This window comes from Suillus fuscotomentosus (genome assembly GCF_016647785.1).
Source record: "Suillus fuscotomentosus strain FC203 chromosome Unknown F5891scaffold_30, whole genome shotgun sequence".
NCBI classification, from domain to species: domain Eukaryota; kingdom Fungi; phylum Basidiomycota; class Agaricomycetes; order Boletales; family Suillaceae; genus Suillus; species Suillus fuscotomentosus.
The window spans coordinates 185,732-208,013 of record NW_024539542.1 but is presented as its reverse complement, the minus strand read 5'-3'; the positions used below and the strand labels follow the sequence as shown (position 1 = coordinate 208,013).

At 47.8% G+C, this 22,282-nt stretch overlaps 4 protein-coding genes and 1 non-coding gene across 5 annotated transcripts; 3 read left to right on the top strand and 2 right to left on the bottom strand.

Annotated features, from left to right (window-relative positions):
• Window positions 1-5,837: 5,837 nt before the first annotated feature.
• Window positions 5,838-7,088, bottom strand: F5891DRAFT_1189258 (uncharacterized protein; the record flags this gene model as incomplete). Its single annotated transcript, XM_041367123.1, has 3 exons — window positions 5,838-6,304; window positions 6,466-6,484; window positions 6,537-7,088. 3 exons carry the CDS (start codon window positions 7,086-7,088, stop codon window positions 5,838-5,840), a joined length of 1,038 nt encoding a protein of 345 aa, XP_041225382.1.
• A 579-nt stretch (window positions 7,089-7,667) lies between these two features.
• On the top strand, window positions 7,668-9,837 carry F5891DRAFT_1231893 (pyridoxal phosphate-dependent transferase; the record flags this gene model as incomplete). The annotated part of the gene is made up of 12 exons (XM_041369582.1): window positions 7,668-7,681; window positions 7,735-7,850; window positions 7,904-7,958; window positions 8,077-8,137; window positions 8,187-8,306; window positions 8,360-8,500; window positions 8,536-8,617; window positions 8,671-8,733; window positions 8,770-8,927; window positions 8,982-9,092; window positions 9,163-9,252; window positions 9,318-9,837. 12 exons carry the CDS (start codon window positions 7,668-7,670, stop codon window positions 9,639-9,641), a joined length of 1,335 nt encoding a protein of 444 aa, XP_041225381.1. The 3' UTR covers window positions 9,642-9,837.
• Window positions 9,838-9,869: 32 nt separating this feature from the next.
• Window positions 9,870-9,959, bottom strand: F5891DRAFT_t79. Its single transcript has one exon. It is a non-coding gene; the product is annotated as a tRNA-Ser (tRNA).
• A 30-nt stretch (window positions 9,960-9,989) lies between these two features.
• F5891DRAFT_1146518 (uncharacterized protein) lies at window positions 9,990-17,712 on the top strand. The gene is made up of 32 exons (XM_041365028.1): window positions 9,990-10,065; window positions 10,116-10,296; window positions 10,345-10,504; window positions 10,554-10,700; window positions 10,749-11,326; window positions 11,388-11,536; window positions 11,587-11,734; window positions 11,784-12,260; window positions 12,309-12,452; window positions 12,501-12,803; window positions 12,853-13,077; window positions 13,125-13,382; window positions 13,437-13,604; window positions 13,661-13,769; window positions 13,825-13,944; window positions 13,993-14,168; window positions 14,218-14,417; window positions 14,470-14,688; window positions 14,738-14,887; window positions 14,940-15,085; window positions 15,135-15,283; window positions 15,332-15,538; window positions 15,589-15,766; window positions 15,817-15,926; window positions 15,975-16,142; window positions 16,193-16,318; window positions 16,371-16,625; window positions 16,679-16,925; window positions 16,978-17,001; window positions 17,068-17,075; window positions 17,126-17,455; window positions 17,507-17,712. Exons 1-32 carry the CDS (start codon window positions 10,058-10,060, stop codon window positions 17,624-17,626), a joined length of 5,988 nt encoding a protein of 1,995 aa, XP_041225380.1. The 5' UTR covers window positions 9,990-10,057; the 3' UTR covers window positions 17,627-17,712.
• F5891DRAFT_377798 (RNA dependent RNA polymerase-domain-containing protein) lies at window positions 17,713-22,272 on the top strand. Its single transcript, XM_041371629.1, has 14 exons — window positions 17,713-18,283; window positions 18,353-18,489; window positions 18,553-18,649; window positions 18,699-19,681; window positions 19,728-19,922; window positions 19,969-20,141; window positions 20,203-20,612; window positions 20,665-20,754; window positions 20,803-20,892; window positions 20,946-20,991; window positions 21,041-21,197; window positions 21,251-21,284; window positions 21,341-21,351; window positions 21,404-22,272. The coding sequence occupies exons 1-14, from the start codon at window positions 17,851-17,853 to the stop codon at window positions 22,178-22,180; spliced, it is 3,633 nt and encodes a 1,210-aa protein (XP_041225379.1). The 5' UTR covers window positions 17,713-17,850; the 3' UTR covers window positions 22,181-22,272.
• The last annotated feature ends 10 nt before the right edge of the window (window positions 22,273-22,282 follow it).

The window sequence follows — 22,282 nt, the reverse complement described above, 5'->3', positions numbered from 1 at the left end:
AGATGACGAAATCATGAAAAATCAACGGGAACATACCCAGGCCTGAGTGCTAGCCATCACCATTCCCGTCGAGGGTAATTCCCACTGCGATATCTTCAGGTCATCGCCTCCGCTGAAGATATACCTGCAATCCTTGGAGAAGGTGACACAAGATGCGGAGGCAGAGACCTTGAGTATGTTGGATTTAATCGGGAACGACCAGAGGCGGACACTGCTGTCGGCAGATGCGGAAGTAATGATGGTGCTGGACTCATTGACAGAAATGGAATTGATCTGGTCAGTGTGACCATGGAAGGCTTCGCAGATCTCGGTCCACTCCGACGCATCCCACACCCGAAGGGTAGCATCACGTCTACCACCCCCTGAGACAAGGTATGTCCCCTTGAGCGTCCATGTGAGCGCGAAGGTGCCACCTAAGTGACCCTTAAGTAACCTGATGCAGTCCATAGTTCCAGCATTGTAAATGCCGATATCTTTCTCCATCGCGATGGCAAGATGTTCGCCAGATGGCGAATACCTAATGCAGAAGACAACTGCATCGAGAGTGATCGCATTTTCTTCCTGCCACGTAGTTGTGCCCAAAAACTTCACAGTACGGTTACCCGCACTCGCCAGGAATTTTCCATCTATAGAAAAGTCCAGCGATAGGACTGCAGTGGACTGGTGGGCTGCGATGAATTGAGAAGCGACAGATTGAACAATCGTAGTATTGGACCCGTGTTGGGTGCCGGCCTGTGTTTTAGCGAATCCCGAGCCAGATCGGTCATTAATGAGACAATTTCCACTTTCTCCATCCCAAGGGATGATGCCTCCAGTGGCATCACAACTTGCCATCAATTTCCCATCCCGTGATACCGCCAATTCAAGCACATCACTGGAATGCCCTACTAGACGTTTCAACGCTTTCTTCGTTGACAGTTCCCACAGACAAAGTGTCTTGTCCTTGGAACTGGTGACTATGCGCCGTGCGTCGGGCAAAGCTGCAACTGCAGAGATACATTGTTCATGACCTTCAAACGTTTGTAACAGTTTCGTGACGTATGAGGTTGGAGGCTGCGGTACTGGAGCGGGCTGCGATGCCATCGTTGTACTAGAAGTTGAGGAGAATTTGGTAGCCTGAGAGGGATTGTACTGAGCTGCAGAGGTGCATTAGCTGCGTGTTTTTATATTGTTTCGGTGTCCATTAGACGCTGAATGTGAGAGGTCCTTATCTTGAACAGATATGCAAGTCCATGGGTAGATGCGTCCAAGTCCAGCGCAAGAATACATTCAATCCCCACCTCATGATGTCCGAAAGCAAGATGCTTCCTGGCCCACGTGGTGATAACTACACCGGCGCTCCGAGTCGCTGCTATGTTTTCAGCTATATCTGATCAATCCTAAAATGTGGTTGTCAATGTCGACTTAACCTTACGACAGCCCTGCGAGTCTCCGATACATTGCCCATGTGGACCTTAAATCTTTTCTAGTATCCTCGTTTCATAGAACACAAGTTTAGCTGCCTAAACCTTGTCATGTTTTATTGTCAATTGTCTTTCAGAACCTTTTAGCATTACTTTCGATACTAGTAATCAGCATGTTAAACTGGAATTATTACTTACGAAAAGGTCCATGCCTATTTCCGAGTCAGACATACCTAGCCCGCGCCCGTTGTGCCTTTGCCGGCACAGGAAGCAAGTAGAGCGCTTGCGGGCCTTGATTTATTTTTTGTACCTGTGTCGTATTACTGCCGCGCTAGTCCTCGACACCTCAAAGCTCGATGGTCTGAGAGTCTGTAAGTGCGATTGTAGTAGTAGAAGGTAAGAGAATGGGACGTGTCAAGACTCACGATGCATGACATATTGGTACGCGCTATCACGGTCACATGATATCATTCAAAATTCAACACCCGTTTTTCTGATTCGACTATCTGGTATTGAAAATGCCTCTTTCTCATACGTAGACTGGAGTCAGCGATATTTAGTAACATCCCCGGAATTTCATTTTCCCTCATCAGCAATACTTATGTAAAATCTCGTGTCTTTTTGTGAATCTGGATTTCTCGCCTTCCTGTCCTTATTTCACCATTATACACCTTTTATGGAAATGAGTACAGCTGACCACCACCATCAATATGTTCCTTGAAAGTGTCGTGGCTTGAACATATCCAAACCCGCGGGGCTTCAGATTTTTTAGGCAGAAGCCGCCACAGGCAATTGTAGACACGCTTGTCATCAAAGTATCAACCTTCCTCTGCCTCGTGTCTGTGATATGGATCAAGATTATGCCGGTATGCTGTAGTGGGCGGTCCTTATGCTTCCGCAGCCTGCAGGTCGCCTTCACGTTGATCGTGTAAATGAAGACGCCCTCATGACCAGCTGATTGTCACATCTGTCTTCATGGCATAATCCCTGAAATGACATTTAGCCCCAGTTATAGTCAGTGAGTTTCGCTTCCACATTTCGTCAACGTGTCTTCCGAATCATATTAATATGTTGCGGAACATACCACCTCATACAAACGCCGAGCCTGAATTTTCATCTTTACAGGCAGACCGCACTGTCACCATCTCGCTTCCGTGTCTCCGTTATTTTCTTATCGGTCACCGAGCTGTCATCAGGTCATGTAATGGTCTAAGGTCCCATAAACCTTCGTCAGCTGAGGACAATCTACAGCGTCAAATGCGATGTATTTGGCAGCAACTCATCTTAACAATATTACTGTGTCAAGTACCCTCGCAACAATCACGTCCGTGATGGGAACACACCAGGCAGATCCATGCACATGATCGCGTCAAAATATAGCTAGGACGTATTCCAGGCTGCACCCCCAGAACCACAATAATCTGCTGATCATGTAAGTTATTATTCAAAATTTCAGATTTTTGCATTGCCTTGAGAGTTATTCCATACCCCCGGTTTACTATTCTGGAAGAAACGACAGAGACTGCTCCTGAGGGGTTGCATCTCGTCCCTTGTGCGGCACTGATCAATTGTCCAGAACACGTATATCACACGAGGGAAAAGTTAGTAATACTGTGCGACGTGTCTTCAGAAGAAATACAATGGATGATTTGAGAGACAATACTGGTCGCATTCCACTCAATCGCAAGCTAAGCGACCACCATGCCACGTCAGAGATGCATCTCGGTCTGCGGATAGTACATACCGATGCTAATTTGGCAGCCCACAGTTTCACATCAGCAAGGTATGGGATGTCGTTGGCCCGAATATCCAGAATCGGTTTCAACTTTCAAGTGACTTCCAAGCCTTCCTTACATCATGTACATGACGATCATGTGATAATTGAGTTAAGCAGCGTGTTGTAGATGGATGGGGAAAGTGTCCCATGTGGCCTAGTACATACCGTTCCTTCGAGTTCAAAGTATGATTTTCAAATCGAAGGAGACGGTGTCCGTTGCCGCGGAACAAATGATTAAACAATTGACGCTACGGTGGATGCAGGCAAAAATGTCATTCTTGTGTAGAAAATTAAAATTCCGATGATCTTCTCCTGATGCGGCAAGTCTTGCCACATCTACTAGCGCTGGCTGCCAAGGATGTTTAACCCAGATGCGACATCCAAGTATTAGAAGTCGGACATTGTGAGGCGTGCGCCAGTCCCCCCATGACAGTAGATCAACTTCTTCGCCACCGGCAAAGGCATACAGGTCTTCCCGAACACGGCAACACCTTTGGCTTATGCACATGCGCAGTTTTATTTGCGGATCTGCAAAACCATCGTGCAGGAATTCCCCTACTCGGCTGAGGTTTCTTGGCCCCCAGGATTTGGGTGGGTTTTACTACTCCGATCGACCTGGGAGCGTCTGCATGTACTAGCCAAGTTCAATTAATCAGTATGTTCCTTTCATAATATCGACTGTGATTGGCCATGCGGCAAAATTATCATTGCTCGAGTTTATCACGTCCATCCCAGCTGGCAAAAATCGATCCAAGGTTTAGGACAATGAATGCCAGATCCAGACAAGCGCTCCCCACCCTGATTCCTCGTTGTGATACTCGGAGGGTCGCGGGAGTACTGTTTCTTATAATAAAAAATTCAAAAGGAGAGCTTCTCTTTCTTGTCTTTTGCGTGCATGTCAACATCGCATATGACCGACATCATGCATCAAGAGCGCCAGGAAAGCTCCAATGACAATTTCCCGTTCCTGGAACAATCTCAGATAACAGAGGATTTTCGGACGATTAGCAGCGATAGACTCATACGTAATGCAAGCATCCAACCCACCCTATTGCCTGCAGTGGCTGGCTCCGATTCTTTTGTTAACCTCTCCAAAGGTAAACTCTCAATCATGACAATGACGGTGCTCGGTGCTCTGGTACGATCAGCAGGTTACTGATGACCAGCTGATCGGCATCGGTCTGGCTCACGATCCCTGAAACAACATTTGACCCCGGGTACAGTCAGCGAGTTTCGCTTCCGCATAGCATCAACGTATCTTGCGAAATGTCTCAGAGCGCCTTATACAAACGCTGAGCGCTGAATTTTCATCTTTATGGGCAAACCGTACTGTCACCATCTCGCTTCCGTGCCTCCGTTATTCTCTTATCGGTCACCGGGCTGTCATCAAGTCGTGCAATGTTCCAGAAGCCTTGTCAGCTGCGGATAGTCTTCAGCATCAAACATGATGTGATTAGCAGCAATATGACATGATATTACTGTGTCAAGTGCTCCCGCCACAATCATGTCCGTGATGGGAACATGCCATCCAGATCCACGTACATGATCGTGTCAAAATATAGCTAGGCTGCATTCCAGGGCGCAGCCCCCTGAACTACAATAATCATCTAATGGTCAGATGAACTACGATTCAGAATTTCGGATGATTGTATTTGCCTTGAGAGTTCCCTCATAACCCCGTTTTACCATTCTGAACGAACGCCATCCACACACCATTTCAGCTTCCAAGCGACCTCGAGACTCCTTCCACGAGCATCATGTAATCATTGGGGTTAGCAGCGTGTTGTAGATTGTAAGAAAACGGACTCATATGTCGTCCTCTGAATCGACCTTGCAGAAATATGGCTATCAGTAAGATGAGTGTGACATGAGGACATACTGGACGATGCGCACAAAGCTCCATCTCAGTTCGGCGTCGCAGTGGAAAATGGCTGGTACAGGCTCGATGCTCGAATCAGCGTCCCATATCATTTGTGGTAAAACGCACGCCACCCGAGCTGTTCAACTGGGTCAAATACACCAGGAGACGATGGATGAACATATACTTAGGTAGATGATCATCGAGGGACGCACAAATGATCATAGGTTCGTCCACAATACCCATCTCTCGAAGCCGGGAGAGGGGATGGCTGTGATGAGTAGAAACAATGCATAGTTGTAAAGACAGAAGTCCCTACATTTTGACTGGCTGTCCTCCCGCCTCTCTCCTATATCAAACGTCTTCCGAGGTGGATTGTTTTCGTCCGTCGAGGAAGCGGGAAGAATGGCTGAGTGACTGAGTGTGCGTGTTAAGAGATTTCTTGGTGCAAATAGAACGAGGAGCGTGGTGAGTAGCACGAAAGGTAAACAGGCACCTGCTGCATATGTCCAATGGGGATTATTGTGCGTTAGGGAGCGCCATTGGCCGGACTACTTTGAATATCATCATTCATGCTGGAACGTTATCGAAGGCTGAGCGCTGAGTGGGAAAGGTAGAATCAGTGCAAATATCATGCTCAATAAGTGAAAGTATTCATTGGAAGGATATCAATACTGTTACAAAGTTCATTTTCAGGATCGTTAGTGACGTGGGACGTTAACGTTGGCATTTGATGACAAGAAATAGAGATACAACAGTGACCGAAAGGAAGAAGCAAACGCGGCAAGTACACGAATAATCAACGAGCCTCCAAGACCACGTTCCAGCGTTCCAGCCAACCCCTCAGCACGAGAGCAGCCTCGAACTCGAGCATTAGCCTCCGTTTACGCCATCCCTTAACGCTCAGTGCGTCGACGTACTGTTGTCTTGCTACAGGATCGTATGTAATCTTGGTTGATAGTGCAGCGAGTGCATCAGCGAGTGCATCAGCGTATACTGCTGATGTGTTGGTGAGTGTTGATAATTTGAACTGTGGGGTGTCGTTTATTGTTGCGAGGACATCAGACAGGCGGTGGGGGAGACGGTGGGCCAGGAAAGGGATTACGCAGAAGATATGCTTCGTACTGAGGAAGGGGATATGATTGGAGAGGGAGGTGAACTCCAAAGTGGTGCGGGAACCTTGAGGGAGCTGTATAGTAGCCAAGTGCGTGAGTGGATGGTTGTTGAGGTCGATGATGGTCCCATAGTCGGTGGAGGGTGGAGGTGCTGTGGCGAGTGGGTCGGTCAGTCCGTCGAGATGACCTTATGCTAGTGACTCCAAGATTAGAATAATGAATATTTACCATCAAAACCCTTCGTATTGTCTTCTTGGATGAGTATGTATGCGTTGGAAGTGAATTTTTAAGCGCAAGAGCGCATATACTCACCTGAGACGTCTCCGCGTAACTGATGTGCGGTCGTTCAGCACACGCGTCAGGAACACACACATAACATGGACACGCGCCATTCGATCTAGCCATTCCACCCACCACTTCCACTCAACTTTCAGACTGACAGAACAGCCATACGCACGAACACCCTGGTCTATCAGGTCCTCGAGATCGTATAGAGGATCGCGAAGCTCTATGACGCCATCGCAGACGTCTTGCAGGAGCATGCCTAAAGGGACAACTATCCTAGATCCGGTACGATGATTGGAGGTATGTTTGACGAGCTTGATGTAGCGCGCGGGCCAGAGAGAACAGCTTGGGACGATGACAGTTTGGAGAGCCTGGAGGGCCGTGCGGGCGCGTTTTGAGTCTTTTGTGAGTAGGCAGGAAGGAGATGTGGCCCAGAAATTGATGACGAAAAGTAGTACTAGGATGATAGCAATGAGGATTGATTCGAGAGTCTTGCAGTTCCAAGGATCGTAGAACTTGATGAAATCGATGGTCCGGCCTTTGGTGGCGATGAGCAAAAAACGGATTTGCTGAAAGTATTGAAGGTACGCGTCGTACAATCTGCCGAACTGTTCAGGAAGAGAAAAGACGTGGAGGACGTGGATTGACATGGTGATTCACGCGAGGGGATGTGATCAAGAATGAATTCTATTATTAGACTCACGCTGGGCTATACTTGGACGTTCAAATTCAAACATGCCGATACTTAGTGGCACACTCCTTGTGCCCATACTATATTTGCGTTGTCTCAGACAACTTTTCAACTTGCTTCGAGCAGGAGGTCTCTTTTAGATGGTGAAACGCACGCGACGCCACTCCCTTCTGCCTCCATTTCTTGCATTCCATTCGGCCTAGCGATAAACGAGGACCTTTATTACTACTCTACAGTATAAGTAGCCCATGTACAGTCCCCACTACCAGGCAATAATACCTGGCATCGACGTCTCACTTTCGCATTCGTCATCCAGTAGCATTTTCATTATTTCATCAATCGTCTCGGACTCAGCACGTTTCCTATCATATTGCTCTCATTCGCAATCCTCTGACTCTACAGCGCATATCTATCCCACCAAGCGGTCTACACACCCCTTCGTACTCACAGTACTTCGCAGGTGTTCTTACAATTAGGGCCTGTATATTTTTCTTCCACTTCAAGCCAACTCCTACCTAAGTAACAATTTCTCGACGTCATGAATGCTGAACAGTGCGTTCTGCAAGTCTCAGACTTTGACCTTTGTCATATCTGATATACCCAAGATTCCGTAGAGCTGGTTATCAAGCCATCGATAGGATATGTGACTACCATGTCACCTTGAGGGATAGACCTGTTTTATCCCAAGTTGAGCCAGGGTACTTCAGAAAGGTGCTCCCATGTGCGTATATTTTTATTTTGCCTCGCACTTTCTTCTTACCGTCACGAGCGCAGCCTCCGCCCCCACTCAAGGCGAGGACTTCCAGCTCATCGCTGACGACTATCAAAAGTACATCATTTCTGGTATTTGACTCTCACTATTCCACAAATTGACCCATCTCATTCGGACTGACAGGCCTGACACACTGGCAACACCCCTAATTCTTTGCGTACTTCCCTACATCAAGCACATTCGAGGGTATACTTGCTGAACTATACGCGTCTAGCACGTCTAACCCTGGATTCAATGTACGTCTCTCTACCGCAACACTCCCGCTATCTTTGTAACTTTTTGTAGTGGTCTGTGAGCCCCGCATATACAAAGCTTGAGGCTGTAGTCATGGACTGGATCGCTCAATTACTTGGGCTTGATGAGTCGTTCTACAACATCTCCGAGGTCGGCGGCGGCGTCATTCAGGTCTGTTTCTCATCCCTTCATATCGCTAATTTTTACTGATCGTCATGCACTAGCCGTCAGCATCTGAATCTGCGTTAGTCGCCACTGTCGCTGCACGTTCACGATACATTCATGAGCACCCTCAGGTAGCGATGGAGAATCTCGTGCTCTATACCACTACCCAAACTCACTCGCTTGGGAAGAAAGCTGGGCTTGTCTCAAAGTGCGCGCACTAGGAGTCACAGCTCAGGATGACTTTGCATTGCGTGGAGACACACTCAAGGTCGCATTGGAGGAGGATATGAACGCTGGGTTCCACCCTTTCATCTTGAGTATGTTCTTCACATGAATAGCTGTCTCACAATTCATTTTACTCGTTTTGCAGTCGGTACTGTAGGGACGACATCTTCCGGTGCTGTTGATCGACTCGACGAGATTGCTGATGTCGGTGCGTATACTGATCATGTTATTAGAGCTCCTTAAGTTTCCATTTTACGCGTAACAAAACATTACCCCTTCCTTTGGCTGCATGTTGATTCCGCATGGGCAGGCGTTGCATTCGTGTGTCCCGAATATCGCGAGGCATACCAACTTCCCGCCATCAATAGTTATGTAGATTCTTTCTGCACCAGTTTCTACAAGGTTTGTTTACTCCTATTTTGTGGCATCGGTCTGGGGCTCATCAACCTTCTGCAGTGGGGTCCAATCCAATTTGATGGCTCTTGTTTGTGGGTGCGGCACCGGAAACATTTGACAGACGCACTAGACGTTACACCCGTATTTTTGCGAACAAAGTACGGAAATGCTGTGTTATAACCGTTGGCCGTTGCATAAACGACGAATTTTAGGCACCGCTATCGATTACCGCAACTGGCAGTTAGGCCTTGGCAAACGGTTCCGATCGCTCAAATTCTGGTTTGTTCTTCGTGCGCGGGGAGTGAAAGGTCTCCAAAAATACATCAGCGACGTACGTCAGCCCATTTATTATCGTTTTCCTCTAACCCATACTGATATTCGGTCCTGTCTCGCCAGGGTATCAAGTTGAACACCAAGTTCGCACAGAGCATATATGAACCCGAGTTATTCTCCGTCATCACCAAGCCTTCCCTTGCCATGACAGTCTTCGGACTTGCACCCAAGTCCTCTCCTCAACTCAGCACTCCCGAGCTAAATATTTTGAACCGTGCTTTTTATGCACGGCTTGCAGCACGAAATGATATTGCGCTCACCCAGACAGACTTGAATGAAGTGTTTTATATTAGGATGGTGATCGGGGCTGAACAGACTTTAGAAAGTGACGTCGACCGCGCGTCAGCGTTGATGAAGTCTGAGGCGATGGTTTTGTTAAAGAAATGAGAAGGGATTGGAGGTCGCAGAGGTAGGAAGGCGAACGTGGTCCCATTTCACTCCCATTAAAGATATACCTATTGTACTGGTAGCGTAGCGGCGCTGGGAGGCGCCAGTCCCCGACTTCAACTTCGGAGTTCAAGAAATGACGATGGATTGGTTACCGGTGTGTTTCTTATGATTCTGACGCCTGGAGAAAAAGACAGTAATGTATGAACTTGATATATCATTCAAAAACGACACCAGCAGGATTTGAACCTGCGCACGGAAACCGTAAGAGATATCACGTGTTCGAATCTCTCGCCTTAACCACTCGGCCATAGTGCCTCCGTAGCTTTGCCGGCTCGGCGCCACCATGAAAAGCTTGCGTTCTTACAATTTAGACATCATCATCGTTTAAGCACTCCAATTCTTGCACAAGAACGATGGACTGGTGCGTCACTCGACTTCTCATTCATGCTTCATCTGATGATGCTATTTTAGCTTAGAGTTGAACATTCGCCAGCGGATTCTGTCAGACCTTGCCACCCTTGAAACAGAAACAGAAGAGGATATCCTTACTACTCGTGACCTCATTCAATCCAAGGCCCAGCTGATAGATGGAAAACAGAGTGCACCCAATGGTGACTCGGGAGAAAGGGAGGCTTATCCTCGTGCATTCATGGTAAGTGCCCGCTCGATGCATGTACGTTGACTTATTATGACCGCGCAGTCCGAGGCTAGGGCTCACTGCAACATTGCTTTTGGCGAACTTGTCGCAAACTTTCCGGAGGAACATATTGCGAGGCACATTGATACCCTCATTCCCGTCCTAATGGATCTTTTACATGACGTGCCACGGGTGGATTTTGACCGGTGTCTCTCATGGGATGGCATGTCATCTCTCGTATGTTGTGGTCGGCGCCCCTGACTGTTTATCAGAGTGGGCCCTCCCTGATCAGCTGGTCTTCTCTACCGTTTCCGCCCTTCTGCGTATCTGTGGTGCACACCCAGAATACGCAGACAGAACTGTCACGTCCATCATCACTTTCGTCACCGACATCGTTGAAAACCTCCAGGAGTCCAGCTGTAGGGACTTCATTTGATTTTCGCGCAAGCGTTCTGACATCTATGTAGCCATAGATGTGCTTACACACCTCACGCCTTGTGTTCACGGATTGTACCGTGCAATCACTTCCACTCTCTACCCATGGACCGCCTCTCAATGGCGCCTTCTCTCTGAGTCCCTCCAGTTCCTTGTTGCCACTCCCGTTCTTGAACGAATCAACCGCCTCCTACTTGACATACACCAAGAAGCAGAGTCTAATCCAGAAACCGATGCTACCTCCGTCGCCTTCTGCCACACATTCATCTCTCGATACATAGCATTTGGACGCCCACTGAGTGGGTACTTTATCGTATGCTGTGTCATGGAGATGGAGTGGACTGTGCTCGCACAAGCCCTCGCGAGCACTCCTCTGGTACACAAGGGCCACGTGCGCGAAGCGGCGGCGGCGAATAAAGCGTGGGTGAACCTCATGAAATGTCCTGCGAAGGATTTGGGATTGGAGAATGACGAGGAGACGAGGAAAGCCCTGAGGGATATCATCAGAGATGCAGTGCAGTGTTTTAGTGATTTGCTGGATCAGATTGAGGGTATGGAAACCGAACCTCCCATCGATACTTATGCATGGGAGACCATGTCCGAGAGCTTGGTACGTTTTTCTCGTATGTCAATTGACCAAGTATTTTTTCTGACCCGTCATTAATGAGTAGAAACTCGCTTCTGTCTGCTCCGTTGCGCTTCGAGAGCTAGATGAAAATCTTCACACTCGCCTGACGCAGCTATTAAGCGACAGTGCACCCATCCTGGACAATCTTGTTCAGGAATCGGCGCTCAAGGCTACTACGGTGCTTGTGCAAAGGTCAGTCAGGCTATGAAACGCACAGCACTTCCTTGGCTCATCTTTTACAGCTTCCCGGAGATCGCTCCGTCTTTTGCCATCCATCTCCGCCGTTTCGTCACCTCTCCTCTTTCTATATTCGAGTTCGCATTCAACACCGAGAAGCGTGCACCCCCACCTTTGACAGCTGCTGCCAAATGCCTTGCACTTTGTATCAAGGTATGTTTTTTCTCACCCAGTTTTTTCAATACACCTCAGGCCTTCCCAGCTATCACCTGGTGACGACTCCATCATGTCCAACATGTACTCTCTCCTCAATTACATCGCTGCGACCTCCAAAGAAATAACCGAATCATCCTCCTCCAACCAACTCCTTTCCAACCCCTTTTACGCCTCCTCGATCACCTCTCCCAATGATAATGTGACCTTCGAAAGCGACGAAACAGGGTTACATGGTCGCTCAGACGAAGAGAAGCAGCTCATCGGGATCACGACTATCTCTGTTGTCACGCGCCTTGCACTCGAGTTCCATGCTGCGGGCCAGGAAGAAGTTACAAAACTTACCATTTCGATGTTATTGCAGCGCTTGCGGACTTTGGAGCCGACTCTCGAGGCTGCGATTGCGTATAACCTCGTGGATCTTGCGCTTGTAGCTCCTGAAGAGTCGTTCATAGACGTTGCCCGTGCGTTCTCGCTTATCAATCGCGCTACGAACCTGGAGGACCCGAGATTCTCTAATAACATGGTGTGTATGGAATTATAAGTCGATGGTGTGTGTGCTGATGGATAGTAGGTGTTGGCCGCCCAGACGAGGCTTGCACGGGAACTAGACCAAAGACCAGATTTGTATGATGTATATCTGGTTGAGCTGCTCACTCTCTTCGGAGACAAAGGCGTTGCTATCCAGAATGTGGCAACATCTGATCGACACGTCAAGGTAAGTTTGCTTATGCATTGCAAATGTTGTGCTGAACGTTCGATTCAGACGGAAGAGATGATCGAGCAGCTGGCCTCTTTGTTGTTGCCGATTGAAGCGCTTCTTACCCATCCAGATTACTCTCCACACCTAGCCGCTTCGCAAGAGCTTACGTGTCTCTTCCGGAATATGTGGTTCCTCTGCGTCCTTTTCCACTTTACATCTGGCGAGGAGAGGGGCGCGATGACGTGGCTCGTACCTGTGCTGGCGAAAATCGCAACGAAGACGCCAACTCTGGTACTTGAGAATGCTCATGATGCGGCGAGTGAAATCGAGTATAGCACTGTCATCCGGCATGAATATGCACATTCTGTTAGTGCTGCGTTGTTTGGAAAGAGAGGATACTTGATGATTTCAATAGGTTATCTCAAAGCATCGATCGTTCCTTACACGTCATATTCCACATCGCGCAAGCGAGATACGCTCTTTGTCCCCGGGACAGGTAATATTCTTATTGGTGATGCAGGACGTTGAGAGTATGCGATCTGCTGCTGGTCTCCCGTCTTCTTTGGTGTCGTACTTCACGAATGGGAGCCTGAATCGACAAAGTTATCTTATTGTATGCATGGAATCTATAGCTGACAAGGTAATGTTCATCTTCGGATATGGTGCGCTGAGCTACACTGTCAACAGGTTATGCGTGGATGCATGGGAGAGATGAATTCCCAAGCTGTGGATCAGGCACTACCAGCCCATCTATCAGAGGAACTTCGCAAGCTGCTCGTAGCCAGCACTCATCGCATATCTCGTGCTCGGGACGTCGCAGCCAAATACCTATTTAACTTGATCACGTCGTTTCCTTCCCTCATGTGCGACCCGCCACTGGTGTATGCAATCCTTGAGTGCCTTACTCTTCTGCGTCACGCATGCGAGAACGAGTTTACGGACGAGGTGACAGAAACATGATTATATTAACCGACTTGCTGACGTTTAATTCAATTGCAGTACAACCCGGTGTGCGAGTTCCATTCTGAGCGCACCGGCATCACGCTACAGCTCACGGACGACTACAAAGTACGAAATGATATCCTTGGACAGCTGCAGCGCAATGCCAACACATGGTTTGAACTTGCGCTCAGCCGGGCTCCCATTGAGCTCCAGTCGACGCTTCAGGTTCGTTTTGTTATCGTCATCTGCACCTCTTTTCCTTCATGTCATGTCCTCTACAGAAATATCTTGCAGCTACACAACCACTGATTGGTGCGGACGCTGCTGAGTTAGGAGCTTCTGTTGCCGAAACATTTGCCAAGGCATTTGGTCCTGTGCATCGACAACTTTGTAGGCGCTCGGTTTTCAAATCATGTGCAGGTATTCTGATCATTCTACATCCTAGCTTCTTTGTGTAGCCTGTCAAACTGGAAGTCTGATCGTGCACGCGCTCTTGCCAGTCAACTTGCGAGTAAATGCTATTTTGCAGGGGAGGTTGCTGGTTTGCGACTTGCGGCTCGTAAAAGTAAGTCGGTCTACCTGATAGATGGTCGGGTGCATTAACGGTTGCAAGATCAAGATTCGCTAGATAAAGTAGCTCCTCAGATGCACTGCACTGGCGTCCAGCCTTTCAAGGACAAGATGGCCGATACGATGAACGACATTCGGAATAAACGTAGCTCTTTAACTGTTCAAGATCTGCAACGTCTATTATTCCGTTGTGCAGCGATTCTTATATCGTTGGAGCAGGTTGGACCATGCTCTATATGTTTCTGGCATCCGTGTTGATGATTTTCAGTGCGATTACACCTTGGTACATTTCCTGGTAGCTCTACCGTTTGAGGTTTTCACCCCCTCTGCGGTCGCTGCGGGTATTGAAACATGGACGTGGGTCATCGCGGCGCGTCCTAACATGGAAGTGGCTATCATGTGCGAAGTGCTCACGTCTTGGTTTGGGACTGTGAAGGAACGGAAGGGCGTGTTCTCAGCCTCGTCAAAGTTTGTCGATTTTGTTGGCATTCTAAATTCCCAAGTGATTGACAACCCACAGCTGTGCTGATCCATTCTATCATCCCATCAGTTATAGTCCAACCGACAAGGACGAAATCGATCGAGCAACGACTCAAGCTCGTCGGCTGCTCATGCCCCATACCTTAGTTCTACAGATGTTGTTCAGTCGATTGCAAGCAGCTAGATATTGTCGCTCGGCTGTGATGTTCCTCATTCAGAGACTTGTTTTGCGATCTGCGCAAGCACACAAATTGTTTAGGTACATTCAACAGGTCTACTGTTTGAAGCCATATTGACGATTCGTCCAGTACTCATCCGCTAGCTCGAGAGCTACGCTACACCTTCCTTCTTTTTGGACTGGAGACGTTGAAGAGCTCACATCTAGATGCTGTCTGCGAGTGTATGTTGCGCGAAAGTCTGTATCGCACAGCATATTCGTGGTTTGCTGTTCGGCCTCAGTCAGTGTATCTCTCAGATAACAGTGTTTGTACGAATGCTCATGTTGTCCAGATGGTCTTTTGGAGCCAATCGAGTGCAAGTTGATGCTGATATCAAAGTCATGTCCGAATTTCTTGTACATCTCCAAGGGGACTCAATCAGGAATACGTCATCTCTTTCGAGCCTTGCTCCTCATCATTCTGCGTCAAAGACGTCCCGTAAGCACAGCCAACGTTCTTTTCTTTGCATCGAGCTTATCGGTTGTAGTTTATGCTACGCGCCTCAAGAACATCAACCAGCCACTCCGTCTTCTGATTGAGAATGAGATATTCAGGCTTACGGTCTGGGCTAATCCTAGCAACGAAGCGAAACGTGGCAGTGACCTTCATGGCCTGCTCGAGCGCAATATGCTTGAGGTAAGTACCTTGATGGCTCTGTGAATGACAATTCATGTATTTTGATAGTCGGCTTGGCCTGGCATAGTCCGAACAGTGTGGGAGGTAGACCCAGCCATAGCGGTCCATCTAACCGAACGTTTCAAAAGTCCAGCAGCTCACGCTGAGGTGCAAAATCTGGTGCGGTCAAACGCTAGCCAGGTAGTTGACACTCCAGAGGCTCTACGATTTTTGATCGGGGATTCTTTCCGAAGTGGACCGAGACGAGAGCTGAAGGTGATTTCTTTTCTGCGATATCGTGATTCGCGAGTTTACGTTTTTGTCAGTACATCATCGTGTGGGCGCCTGTCACTCCTGTAATCGCTGTTACTTTCTTCGAGCGACGACACGGCAACGATCCGCTCTTGCTACAATATGCCCATCGAGTCTTGAAGCAGCATCCTGTCGACCTGACATTCTTTTTTGTTCCTCAAGTCGTCCAGGCTCTTCGGTTTGATGACCTTGGTATGTATCTGCAGCCTCCTGCTGTTATAGTTTCTCAATATATGCTTCAGAATATATCGCACAGTTCATTTTTGAAACTGCAAAAGTGTCTCAACTCTTTTGTCACCAGATCATATGGAACATGAAGGCCAATTGCTACAAGGATGATGCTGCCGAGATCGTGAGTTTCATGCATATTTTCCTCTCTGCTCTACTGACACGAGATTAGGAAGATCCTATGAAACCTGCGCTAGATCGGATGACTGATATGGTGGTGGATTCGCTATCTGGTGATGCCCGTGCCTTTTACGATCGGGAATTCGGATTCTTCAATGAAGTAACCTCGATCTCTGGGAAACTGAAGCCCTTCATCAAAAAGTCGAAACCTGAGAAAAAGGCGAGACCCTCGAAGATCGTCCTAGGATATGATTTGACGTGTCTCTACAGGCAAAGATTGACGAAGAGATGGCCAAGATAGTTGTTGATGTTGGAGTCTACCTTCCCAGTAACCCAGACGGTAGTGTTATTGACATTGATAAGAAGTCTGGTCGACCGCTTCAAAGTCACGCTAAGGTGTGTGGATCATCTTTCGCCTATATTTGTACTCGATACAATTTCACCCAAGGCACCGTTCATGGCTACTTTTAAAGTGAGGAAGGAGCGTGTTATCATCGATTCCAACCCGGAATCTCTCTTGGACGGTGGACTCGAGAAACGCGAGGAGTATGACGTTTGGCAACAGGCTATCTTCAAAGTTGGCGACGACTGCCGACAAGATGTGTTGGCTTTACAGATCATCGCGATGTTCAAAAACATCTTCACCAGTATCGGGTTGACCCTCTATCTCTTCCCTTACAGAGTTACCGCAACTGCCGCTGGAGTGAGTACCTTTTCTTTTTCATTCACGTTAGATCACGCTCATGCATATCATAGTGTGGTGTCATTGACGTGGTGCCAAATGCCACATCTCGAGATGAGATGGGAAGGGCCACAGTAAACGACCTGCTTGACTTCTTCATTTCGAAATACGGAGGAGAAGAGACTGTTGCATTCCAGCGTGCTCGCCTCAATTTCATCCAGTCTATGGCTGCATATTCGGTTGCTTGCTATATCCTGCAGATTAAGGACCGTCACAATGGGAATATCATGATTGATGGCGAAGGGCATATAGTACATATTGGTGAGTTTTACCTGTCTAAGAGTACAGCAAGCACCATTAAACTTGATCTTAGACTTTGGATTCCTATTCGATATAGATGAGTTTTTCATTTGACAACCATTGATTGATATGATTCCTGACTTCGTTATTGTGATCTATCTACGTCCTGGAGTAAGTCTTCATCGCGATACCTTGAACAGTTCTCTGACTATACTTTGCAGGGAGTCAAGTTTGAACCTAGCTCCTTCAAATTAACCCACGAGATGGTAGTTCTAATGGGTGGCAGACTTTCTCAAGGTTACGAACTGTTTCAACATTTGACGGTGAAGGCTTTCCTCGCTATCCGACCTCATGCGGATCAGCTCGTCAGCACAGTCCAGCTCATGCTGGGAACTGGTCTCCCGTCCTTCAAAGGCGAACCAACTATCAAGCGCCTCAAAGATCGGTTTGCGCTTGGGTTGAATGAGCGTCAAGCTGCCGAATGGATGGTGGGAGTCATCCGCAACGCTCATGAAAATGTGAGGAGCACGGCCTACGATGAGTTCCAACGGGTGCGTGATTCCTTCTTTTGATCATCAGCCATCCTCATATGATTTGCTCAGATACAAAATGGTAAGTCGGATAGATACTCAATACAATGCCTTTGGGGCCTGAGGCGTTTGCAGGTATACCGTACAAGTAGCAAATGCTACTCAAGAGTCGATGAAGAGTATCGAGTTTAGGTATAGAAATGTGCGAAAGTATATTCTACCTCTTGCTTTAAGCCACATTCAAACAAAGCTTAGATAGTTTCTACCAACAAAATCATGATGAGTGCGGCTAAACGGTTAGCGTTCCGGAACGAGTCAGAGCTCAGATATCTATATTTAGCAGCCGAATACTAGTGCTCGTTTTCAGTGGCTGAGCTTATCGATCCACCATCTATCCTTCCCTCTTCATCATCTTCATGGAGTTATACATTCGAAACGTAGATTTTCAAGCAACTGAATACGAGGTCACAAAAAAGATCGCAGAGGTTCTACATGCGTACCCTGGTCCATTTGTGTCGGATGCCGATGCGCAGCATCGTCCCATCAACTTTAGAGTCACGCTCGAAAAGAATGAGTGTGGAGGCGTTCGTAACAAAGGCTTTGGGTCACTCAGACTGCCCTCTAAGGATGTAGGGCTGAAATTCCGTCGGCTTGTTGACGGCGAAGATGGTGTCACCATCAAGGTCGGCAAAAAGCGTCTGAAATTCGCCCCTACAAACAACCACATCCCTAGCAATATGCTAGTCACCCTCACAAAGGCCCCCTATGTTGACCCCGATATCGCTCAGAAACGGCAGGAGAAGATCGATTCGTTAAGTTCAGACTTTCGAATCGCTAAAGTGCAGATCGGTATGTTATAAGTATCCTCGTATACCTTTTTGCCTGTCGCCTTTGGATCATATGAACTTATTTTCCTAGGCATCTTCTATCGCCCCGAATGTGCGGGCCCATTAGATCCACGTACCTTCAGTGTGGAATGGCAGTCCAATCTTCTCCGAGCCAACGAGCTTGGGTGGTTGAACTTTGAATACGAGCACAAACTGATCCGTGCGAAGGTTTGGCATATATTTCATTCTGAATAGAAAACAACACACCGTACTCATCCTATAATTGGCTAGATCGGTGATCCAGCGCGTGGACAATTGTTATACAACCTGATTATTACCTTCGCCAATATCAACAAAATGGCTGTGGGTTCTGATTTTGGTAATCAATGTAAGCATGGTGCCCATAGCTTGAATTTCTGAGTGTAAAATCTTTTTAGATGTATGCTTCGATCTGTTCACACCACCGATCATCGAAAGAGAAGACTGCAACAGAACCCTTACCGGAACATACTCCGATAAGAAGAATTTTCGCGAACGCGTGGGTGCTATACATCCAGGGCATGAGCAAGTTGCTCCATACGCTCACCACATACGTATCATCCTCTCTGAAGATGGAGATCTGGATAAATTCACGCAGTTCTGTAAAATCGCAGAGCTTCGTCCTCCGGTCTCTGGAGTCCGCATCGAGGCCATCTGCCAGGAATTTTTCGCGAGCAAAAGACTGGCTTGGGTCCAAAGATGGCTGAAGTCATTGAGCTCAGACTGGCCTGTAGCGTTCCAAATTGAGGCTCTTCTCCGAAATGGGATTGCAAATACAAAGGAACTCGAGAATTTACGCCCGAATATCGATGATCTGATTCGCTGCCACAGACTATCTGCTGCAGCCATCATGCGGTACTTTGTGATAAAAGCTGCGGGTCGTCCTCCAGGCCAAACGATCAACAAGTGCTTCGAGCGGGTGGTACAGGAGAAGCTCGGGAATGTCCGTCCCGGGGCGCCTGCTGGCCGCTTTTATTGTCATCGTGTTACAGTCACTCCGACTCGGCTCATCCTTGAAGGGCCTAACATACTGCAATCGAATCGCGTCATTCGCGAGTACGAAGGCTATGAAGGCAACTTCATTCGGGTCGATTTTCGTGACGAGGATCGTCTCCAGTATCGCTGGGATAGGGAAGTAGATGGGGCGAGCTTCGTCAGGCACCGTGTCGGGGGCTTGCTGGAGGATGGTTTTGAGCTTGCGGGCAAACATTTCGATTTCTTAGCATACTCTTCATCTGCACTGAGGGAGCACGCTGTTTGGTTTGTTAGCTCCTTCCAGCACGATACCAAAGGATTGGTCAACGCACATACGATAAGAAGTAGCTTAGGAGACTTCAGCGGATGCATTTATTCCCCTTCGAAGTATGCTGCCAGGATGGCTGTAAGTCAGCTATTTCCGTCAATATTTCTTCTAAACAACCTTTCAGCAAGCCTTTACGGCAACAGATCCATCGGTCAAGATCCATCGATCGCAGTGGTCGGAAATGCCTGATATCGTCGAAAACGGTGTTATGTTTTCTGATGGTGTCGGCACCGTCAGTGATGAACTTGGTAATTTAATTTGGCAAACTCTCTGCGAAGCTCGACGAGATGGTGGTGCGCATGCAGTGAAACCTTCTGCGGTAAGTGCTTTTACGCTTGGAAGTGCTGTACTAAACAGGGCTACAGTACCAAATCAGATTCCTTGGCTTTAAAGGCGTCGTGGCTATTGACAAGCAACTCAAGGGAATCCACCTTCGTTTACGAGAAAGTATGAACAAGTTCAAGGATCATGGGGAAGAATATGCTATGATAGAGATTGCTCGTCCCGTTGTGAAACCCAACACTCCTCATCTTAACAGGTATCCACAAGTTCCTTAACATTTCAGTTTTACAGTGTAGATACTCAAGCGATTCGTACAGACCTTTGATCACAGTTCTAGAAGACCGAGGTGCCTCGAAGGATACCTTTATGGAGTTGCAGCAAAAGGTTGTTGCGGAGGCACGCACCGCTCACGACTCAGTCGATCTCTTTGCGGGGCTCTTGGAAAGCCACAGTTTGTCTCAATCTTTCCGACTGGCATCGACGTTGCGGAGACTTAGTACTCTCGGTTTGGAGTTGAATCCTACACATCTTCAGCGGAACATCGACACCCCCTTTTTGGCGCAGTTACGGGCTTGTGCCATCAACCACGTACTGCGAGCAGTCAAGCATGATGCGCGCATCCCAATTCCTAACAGCTATATGCTGATGGGTGTCACCGATGAGGGATCTGCTTACGAGAAAAAAGGCTACTCGAATGTGTTCAAGCTGCCTCCCGGCAAGATATATGGTATGCCACTCATTTCCGATAGCTCGCTTGATTTGTTTACCTGCCCTCTTAGCGTGTGTTCACAAGCCAGGGGATAGTGAACCCACATGGCTTCATGGACCTTGTATGATCTCGAGGAGTCCCGTCATACATCCAGGCGACGGTAAGTTCCTGCCTGTGCTACACTTATCGCAAATTAACTCGAGTCTAGTCCAACAGTCATACGCTATCGGAAAGCCTCCGAGTGATAAACTTTGCCTTTTTGGTCACCTGAAGAATGTAGTTGTATTTGCATCCACTGGTAGGTGCACGAGTGTTTCGAAAACTTTCATCTACCTATATCCTCGACCATAGGCGCAACCTGTTTGGCAAACTCGCTCGGCGGTGGCGATCTTGACGGGTAAGGAGAAATGCTACCTCTATCCTGATTTGACATTCATGATTTATAGGGATCTCTATGAGATTATACAATATCCACCCTTGATCCTCCCTGATCATTATGATCCAGCGTCCTATCCTTCGGGGAAGCCTTTCACGATCGAACATCCCAGCACAATTGACGACGTGTGTAATTTTGTTGTGGAATATATCAACTCAGATGTTGTGGTACGTCGATTCTGGGTGAGCATATGTTGACCGATGGCTCAAGTGGGCTACAGGGGCTGGTGTCCGACAAGCATATCACTATTGCAGGCAAGTTTTTTTTTCCCACAAGGATCAAATACCCCAGCTTATTGTGTTCACCACAGATCAAGCTAGCGTACGTAGTGTCATCAAAGGTGTACAGAGCTCGAACTCAGATTATATTATAGGACGGGACGTTCAATGAGGCATGCCTGAAGCTAGCAGCCCTTCATAGCCAAGCCGTTGACTACCCAAAGAACGGATGGAAGGTCAATGTTGAAGACATTCCTCGCAACCTCATCCCCTACAAACCTGATTGGCATGCAGCAGAGGTGGAATCTCCCCGACCAACAGATTATTACGAATCCGACCGGGCCTTGGGCCACCTATATCGTAACATCAAACTCGACGATATTCCCACTTATATTCCTCAGAAGCTACAAAAGCCGCTGAGCGATGTTATCTCCGTTACACTTCGTCCTTTAGTCGAACGACAGCTGAAACGTCGTGAGAGACCTTCGAAACTCAATGTCTCAATGAACAATATATACTCGATATATGTTGACGAACTCATCTATGTTGCAACCTGTCACACACTCTCACGAGTACCCGGTGCGCGCCTGCGCGAGGAGGAAATCATCGTCGGAACTATCCTGGACAAGTGCTCACAGAAGCGATTCAAAAATGATCGGACATATGCAATGAGAGAATGCATTTCAGTCCTCATTCGTGATATTCGAGGCAGAATGCTACCGGAGAGTATGGCAGACGCGTCGCCCGACGAAGTGCGGGATGGCTTGGAGAACGGGTGGTCTGCTTGGGCGCTGAGTCAGGAGAAGTACAAAGCGAGTCACGAGGAGGGAAATGGGGGTCATTATGGCACGCAAAGTTTTGGTTTGGTTGCGTTGGGAATTGTGCTGGACTGTCTGGAGGAATTGGGGGAACTGCCCTTAACACAAGCTTAGGATACCATTGTACAATGTATAGACTCAGTTCGTACTTAGAGGAGTACCAGGGAAAATTGGCACCGACTTATCAGATCACATGATCTTTGATCTTTGCCACAG

What these genes read in the sequence shown, in the direction of transcription:
- F5891DRAFT_377798 (XM_041371629.1), top strand. Translation starts at nt 17,851, where the DNA reads ATGGAGTTATACATTCGAAACGTAGATTTTCAAGCAACTGAATACGAG. An exon ending in TTCTGATTTTGGTAATCAAT is followed by an intron (nt 18,650 to 18,698) that starts GTAAGCATGGTG and finishes AAATCTTTTTAG; the next exon opens with ATGTATGCTTCGATCTGTTC. An exon ending in GCCTCCCGGCAAGATATATG is followed by an intron (nt 20,613 to 20,664) that starts GTATGCCACTCA and finishes CTGCCCTCTTAG; the next exon opens with CGTGTGTTCACAAGCCAGGG.
- F5891DRAFT_1146518 (XM_041365028.1), top strand. An exon ending in GGCATGAATATGCACATTCT is followed by an intron (nt 12,804 to 12,852) that starts GTTAGTGCTGCG and finishes TGATTTCAATAG; the next exon opens with GTTATCTCAAAGCATCGATC. An exon ending in TCCTGTGCATCGACAACTTT is followed by an intron (nt 13,770 to 13,824) that starts GTAGGCGCTCGG and finishes TCTACATCCTAG; the next exon opens with CTTCTTTGTGTAGCCTGTCA.